At 37.7% G+C, this 7,729-nt stretch overlaps 1 protein-coding gene across 1 annotated transcript; it reads left to right on the top strand. All coding sequences in view use genetic code 11, as the record gives it.

Moving 5' to 3' along the window:
- Positions 1-2,639: 2,639 nt before the first annotated feature.
- On the top strand, positions 2,640-7,729 carry EGR_02431 (hypothetical protein; the record flags this gene model as incomplete). Its single annotated transcript, XM_024491680.1, has 6 exons — positions 2,640-2,649; positions 2,763-2,812; positions 5,653-5,765; positions 6,505-6,536; positions 7,535-7,601; positions 7,657-7,729. The coding sequence occupies 6 exons, from the start codon at positions 2,640-2,642 to the stop codon at positions 7,727-7,729; spliced, it is 345 nt and encodes a 114-aa protein (XP_024353831.1).

Below are 7,729 nucleotides of genomic sequence, written 5' to 3' on the forward strand. Positions count from 1 at the left end.
TGTGTTGAGCATGTCTGATTTTATTTCATTGTCCAAAGTTTGTGGTCTGCCTTATATTGCGACCTTTCGAAGATTTTATTTAATCGTCTTTATTTTTATTTCGGTGTTCAAAACTAACGACCTTTGCTTCTCAATCATGCAGTAATTTCGGAGACATTATATGCAAAGCGTGATTAAAGATAAAACACAATTTGAATGACGAAATACTTTTTTTTCGGGCTTCATTTAGGGTCTTGCGCACAGGTTGCTACTGTACTATTTTCATTGTTCCCATTTCCTACCGCCGGTTTTAGGGTCTCGCATCGAGAAGATTAATTGAAGAAAGAAATTTCAAACTTGGATACCATGAAAGCTTGTCGAGATTATCACGATTTTGTTAAATACTAGTTTCCGTCTCCCCTTTAGGAAAATTGGTGACGTCCGCTGGGGTACGAGGTTGGTGTAAACTGGGTCTATGCAAGCGAGCTGGCAGTGCGTTGTAGTGAATGTGATTATTGAGACTCACAATATGCTCTAGTTGAATACCACTTTAATTTTTGACGGAGGTCTGGATTGTCGGCATAAATGAAAGTGATTTAATAGTGAATTTGACAGCATTCTACGGTGTTCAACGTGCTCAAAGTATTTTAACACCCTTTAGCGATCATTTCTAATGAGTGAACTAAAGAACAAAATAGCCTTCATTGTACCCCTTTTATACCCTCAAGAAAATATCCCTTTCTAATCCTTTTGCCGTAGTAAAATGCTTTTCGTCACTAGTTGTCGGTTTAAACTCCCCATTTGAGAGTAGCTTCTTTTAAAAGAACACCTTACTTGCTGATCCTTTTTGCTTTTAACCAGCGCTCGGTTCTTTTCTACTTGTACATTTGTCTAATTAGATGGAATAGATGAGTGGTTTCAACCACGATCGGGACTCTGAGCTAAAACCAAGCATAATAAACCACCAGGATAATATCTAATTTAAGCATAGACAATACTCCACTTGCAGCAGGTAAGAAGAACTAAAACACAATCTTTTGACAGTGAATATGGAATGTTTCCTTAGGAGCGATAAGCGGCAATCCCAGTTCCTGATAATTAATTTCATTAACAAACCTAAACAAGAACATTAAATGTCTTTTTGATAGATTATAAGCTATAAAAGCTCGTTAAAACTTAGAGCTTCTTATAATTTATGCATTGGCGAAGCTCGCATCTCGACGTTAGTACGCTCCGTGGAGTGATTCGGAACTACTTTATACTCACAATTTCACCAGTTTTGGTCAAAAATTAAATAAAATCAAATTTACTTAGTGAATAACGCTATCGAAAAGATGCTACATATGAATACTGGAAAAAAAGTGTTCCACGGACATCTTTTTGCTCTGGGAAAGGGATTTGAGATGGTGTCCTTAGTATCTGCGCTGCGGCAAATACTCTCATTTCAAAAGAGCCTTTCGAATCTTAAAAAAGTGGGTAAATTTGTGGTATTTCATCAATGGCCCTCATCAGTTTATTTCTATTTCACTTCTGCTTCAATTTTCGGGTGCTTTGCTTCACAACGAAACCCATTTATGAAGGAGGTGTGGCTGTCATCTTAACTCGGTCCATAAAGTGGGTGAATTTGGTAAGCGAAAAGCTAGCATTTTCAACAACTTGATATGTTACACTAGCAAAGTACTCCGCTCTAGAACTCGCTGAATCATTTTCAAATGACTCTGCTTTAACCGAAATACGTGTCAAAATGGGTTAATGCGTTAAAACCCCACTTGGTTAGCTAGATGAATTTCCATCTGCGCCAAATACTGCTCACAGTATTTTTTCAGTTTTAAACTTTAAAGCTCAAAATTACTCTTTTAGTCGTTTTACTATCTTATAGTCCTACTGCAAACTGCAGTCAGCGATCTCTATTTTTGCCAGATTAAAGTAGTAAAAACTGGCGGGTTAAAGTAAATCAAATCAAGATTCACGCCCTAGCATCGTATTACAGAGCTGAAGACTCCCCTAATGTAAACCCGAAAATCAGAAGAACATGTCAAATTGCCGGAGGGAATTGTGCTTGCCACTGTACGATTAGTGAGCGAATTAAATGCGATTTCCTTTTGCAGGCAAGTCCACGGACGACAAAAATGGCAGTGCGACCATCATAATTACACTTTAAATAGAATTTTAGCAGTTATCACGTAGCTTTGCCTAAATTTCATGGGTTGGAGTTACAGTAGTGCGTTATTTCCCGTTCATAGGTATCCAGTAACTCGCAGACAACTAGGTGTCTTAGGGTCATTGTTAAGGAACTTTTAGAAATACTTCGCTTTGAGTCATTTTCTACTTGTTTGCCCCTTAATTAGCTTGTAAGTTTAGTAATCTATTTCGATTTTAGGGTCGCTAAACCATGGGGCTGCGATTCCATTTAATTTGCATCACTGTTTAACAGGGATTTTGAAACCCTTTTTCTAAAGATGGATCGGTTTTGGTATCGTGCCAGAGCTCATTCATGCTAAAACAACTGTAATACTTAAGAATGGAGAAATCTAGCTGCCTTCAAACCACCGTGACGGAGCATCAACCTCATATTCATGTACTCCACTGGCCACATCTACGGGCTCTCCGCCCACTGACAGCGATCAGCACTACCGCACTGCTATCAAAAGGCAGTCATAATGATGAACTGTAAGAGACATTTTCTTATTACATTAAAATTCGTAGATACTTCCTTGAGAAAGGTTTTTGAGAGCTTACACTGAAGTGCGCTTGCATATGCGTGACTTCTTTCCAATTTTTAGGCAAATTTAAATCAAGTCGCTTGCCTTTGAATCAATTGAAATCTCATGAGGTGAGCATTCCTAAAAGATCATAATGGAAAATATAATTTCGTATTTGATCCCTTTGCTTTGCTCAAAATGACTTTCGGACGCACAAGATGATCTGGAGGCTCGAGTTTAATATTTGAAGTATTTAACCCCTTATGGCCTAACTGGTATTTATTGCGCAGAAATGAAATGTATGCCCTATTTGTACCCAAAAACTGCTTGAATGGAATGTTTATCCATTCACTATGCAAAAGTGATCCGGTATTTACATAAAAACTCATCTGTATTCCTCCTCTACCGGAATGCGCATTACCATTTCCTCATTTCTTATTTGATAACACCACCGTAGTTGCTGCACCGACTGCTTGGATATAGCGGGCGTAAATTGTCGATGGAGATTTCACTATAACGCTGTTATTTTGAGCCTTTCATATTGTTCTTTGAACGGCCAAGAAGAGTTCACGATGTAAACTACATCCTTTGCCACACACTACTGCTTTGACACTCAATTTTTCTTAAAATTATTTTGTCAAAAAAAACGTATTTTGAACAAACCCAATGCGTTACAAGAAGATTGGCCAACTTCGGGGAGCACATGACCAGAGAAATACTGGTTGCCCTAAAACGGGGCTTGTGAGTGGGCGGACCTCATGAGTTGCATAACACCTCAGGGCCCACAACAATTAGCATTTACCGGCAGTAAAATCATCTTGCTACCACATGGATGATATATAATTGTGTATATTGTGTTAATTTTAACAATTTGTGAAAACACGAATATTTAGTCTTGTTTGTACCTTCTAGCTCTGGTTCCATACCCACGGAAAGAGGTTGAGTAGGGTGGACATCTTTTATTCGAGGTGAAGGGTAAAAGTTTCTGCTGAGTCAGGTAGTTGACATTACCAGATCACTTATTTTGGCTTCTCCATTCACTGCTAGAAATTTTAGCCATTAAAGTAATTTATTTTGACTTGCCAAAGGTGATTATTTTGTTGATTCCTCTACGGCTCGTCGAAATGTATTGTTGCGTTAGGGCTTCATCGTTTGTAAGACCAGAACACCATTCTTCTCAATCTAATGGTATCATTCTGTCTTCCTTCCTTTTACGTAACATTCTTTACTATCATAATTCGAAGACATACGAGCATAAAGCATCACTAGTACGAATAAGATGTTCCTTTAAAACACCGACATATCACTCAAGTCTTATCATTTCTTCATAAAGCAGCAGATCTGTTAGATTATTTTCATAATGAAAAGTCCCGAAAATAAGACACCAGTAAACTAAAAAATCCACAGATTAAAGTTAACTCATCTGTAATTGATGGGAGCCGTACTGCAGCCCCTCCAGCCATACCCGAAGTCGTAAAATTGTATTGTATTACTAACATTTCGAGGACCTGGGAGACTACCAGCATAGCTGGAAGATCATGCTGTGAAGCGGAAGGGAGACTTGAGCAGAATAAAGTGCCTAGGTAGTTTAGTATACAGATAAATAAAATACCAAATTACCACAACTTTGCTACTCCGTGGATTGGAAGATATGGAACTGATAAAGTACACACTAATGCATTTTATACGATTTCTCAGTTGTTCCATGTACTATTACTTATAGAGTGGAAAAAGTGCTCGCCCTTATCTACTCATTGGCAGAAACAGGTGTCCATGCGCTTTAGAGGATACAATATGGAGCTAATACTACATAACGGCATTTTATTAGCAAAATTTCCTCTTTGAGGAGCCTGTGAAATTCCAAATCAGGGTTGAAATTTACACCCGTCCAATTATCTATGCTCTTATTTTATCTTCTCTATTTGTACACACTAAGTCCCACTTATGGGTCATTTAAGGTGGTTTTTTAACACAAATGACTTCTCTGGCCAAAATTTTGCATGATTTTGGAACATAGCTTTTGAACTCAATAGTGCGCTATCCGCTGTTCAGCCGTTCAAAGGGAAATCGAGCACATAAAGCCCACTTTATCTCAGGGAATTACGGGAAAGGTCGGCTTGTAGATTTCTTGCTAATAGGATGTTGCAAATGAATGAAATTTGCATTTCGGCGTATCCTATAGGAATCCACTGTATTATGCTCACGAATGATATCCTGCCATGTTACTTCCATACTCTTGCCTATCGATACTAAAACAGCGAAACCGAATTAAAAATTCTTCTCGCTTTATTTAGGTAGTGCCGTCCATGGCGAAAAAGAATGCAAGACAAGCTCTCAACGAGACCGAGAGCATCTTATTTGTAATCATTAAAATGTTCAAATAGATATTGCTACTTTTAAAGGGAAGGATTTACTACTCATTGTGGGTGAACAATGACTTCATTAGCACGAGTAGATCATCCTGATTTCCCGATGATACTAATATCTCCAAGCAAGCCTAATCCATTAATTCCATTTGAACAATAGTTATTTCCAGTCAAAAAAATGAGGAGCAAGAGGTTTGGACTTTGCATAAAATGATACTAATTGCAGCAACGTAGGACATTTGAGGCAGTGATCAAAACAAAATTATATTACGCCAACTAGTCGACTCGGCCAATAAAGTTTGATATGAGAGTGTGGGGAGGCCGTGTATTGCTAAAAGTTCTTCCCAATATGAGCAAAATACATCGGAAAATTGCCATTTTTTGTTTTACTGACTAAACTTTTAAGCTGCACTACATGAAGAACATAGCGTGCAAAGACCCAGGTTTTGCAAGAACAAATTGGAGATGTTATTTCAAGACGTCGTTTAAACCACATTATTCTGATTTTGAGAGTCTCCATCATCAGAAGTTTGAAATATACTAATAAATGGAAGTTATACTAAGAATTGAAAGCGGTGTTGATTTTATAAAAAATGCTATCAAAGTTGAGTTCAACTTTAGGGATTGGAATGACAAATTTACAAACTTTGACTGCTACTGGTTTGCATACTTATTTGGATAATTACTTCAAAACAATAACAAAGTCGCCCAATTTGGGGTATCACAAAAAAAATCTGCAAAAGATAAAGAGATTTTGATTGTCACCCTTATAAACAAAGACTTTCTTACGCCTTAAACACTTTTTGAGTTAACTTTAAAAGGAATAAACCTCATTTTAGCCATGAAACTAGCCGAGTGCCTTTGTAGCGTGAGATGCAGTCATTATTGACGATGATGGTTCCCTTTGTGGGTGTCCACTTGCACGCCAGTCCATCTCCTTCTCATTGTCGTCCTGCCTCCATCTCGTCACCTCGTCGGATCAAATGCACAATGGAGGTGTGATTATTTTTCACCCTCATACTTTAGTGACACGCGCTTGTGTTCCCTCGCAGGAATCCCGCAAAGGACCATGAGCTATTACTCTCACTCTCAGAAATTTCTTTCTGTTTGGAGTCATTAAAAACGACAGTTGGATAGCATTGGAACTCGAATGAATGTTGTCAAAGATGGCAAAGGTGGTTCAGTTGAATTGGAATATGTTTAGCACATTCCCACCTTATCATGGTGTTTAGTGCACCACATCCGAGATTTTTTCTACAAAAGCTACAACGCACAATAAAGCTTGGGGGCTAAACATTTTTCGCTGTTGTTTGAGGGGCTTGCAAAGAATTTTATTCGTTTTGTACATAAAAATAAATGCTAGGTGTTTGAACTTCTCTGTTAACTCAAGGGCTACCTCTGAACTTCACTTGAATACAAAAGTTCATAAACTGTTTCTTCTCATTAAAACTTAATAGGCAACAAAAAATAATCCTGACTCCACGACAAAGTGAAATAATGAGCATTTATTTCCGCGAAACCTATGCATGTTGTAATTCTTGGGCAATGTAATAATCTATGGCATGATTTAGCACCATTTCGGGAGTTTTACAGAAAACGATTTACAAGCCCGTCTCAAAGGAGATGTAGCCGCATCAGTGCTATTCATAATGGTACATAGATCATAGTCACCCACTAACCTTTTTTGGTGTTTCCGCACGTTGTTAGTTGACCGATGGTAGGCTATATTGTAAAATTTTAGCGACAAGACACAATTATCACGACCACTCTAGCTTTCTATTCTTTTTCATTGGGATAATTACGAAATTATGCCTTTTTATTTACTATGTACAACTAATTCAGCACCGGCTGGTAAAGATAACGATGACGTGAAACAAAATTCCTGTCGTTAGGATATTTTTGACTGTATCAAAAGCCACTATCTTGAGTGATCTCCGCCACGGAATGAGTGGATGGCAATAGTCATTTTTTTCATATGGCTTCTACTCAAAGCCGCCGACGCTTATCACCCACCTTACATATCATATTCCGCTTCTATGGTTCAAGGCCAAAACTCATGCAACACAACACAAAGTTTTCCTGACATAATAAACAAATCTTCCCATTTTTGCATTAGTTTCTCAAGGTAGCTAAATTTTTCTTACAAGTTACCAATTCGTATTTATGTAAATTTGCTGAAAACTTGCTGACCAAATAAGTGAAAATGGATGTCCTCCGTTCCTTCCAGTCAGTAATAAAATTTTGCCACAAGAATACAAGAAGCGGAAACAGTTGTAGTAATTCCTATGCTATTTTTCAGGCATGGCTGGTATCGCGATAACTTCGAAGACACTCCCACCATAAAACAGGTCACTGCGTAACAGAATGGGCTAAAAGAAATGGAATTAATCTAAGCCCTTTATTAGGAAATTGAGCGAAACCAATTGGTATTATGTTTTAGCTCCCATAAGTTTTAGTGAGCACCTAAAACTGATAGTATTTTTCTAGGTTATAATTTCCAAGCTTCCACAATTAAAGTAAATTTGCAAAAACACGAGATGATTGCTAAAATAAAGTTAATCTCACTGATAAGCCACCTAATTTGTTGTTTTATTATGCACAAATAATAGCACAAAAATTCAACTGCAACAATCGCTTTGCCGCCAACACACGTCTAGTGATATATCAGAAAAATTAGTTTGA

This window comes from Echinococcus granulosus, assembly GCF_000524195.1.
Source record: "Echinococcus granulosus chromosome Unknown EG_S00011, whole genome shotgun sequence".
NCBI lineage: Eukaryota > Metazoa > Platyhelminthes > Cestoda > Cyclophyllidea > Taeniidae > Echinococcus > Echinococcus granulosus.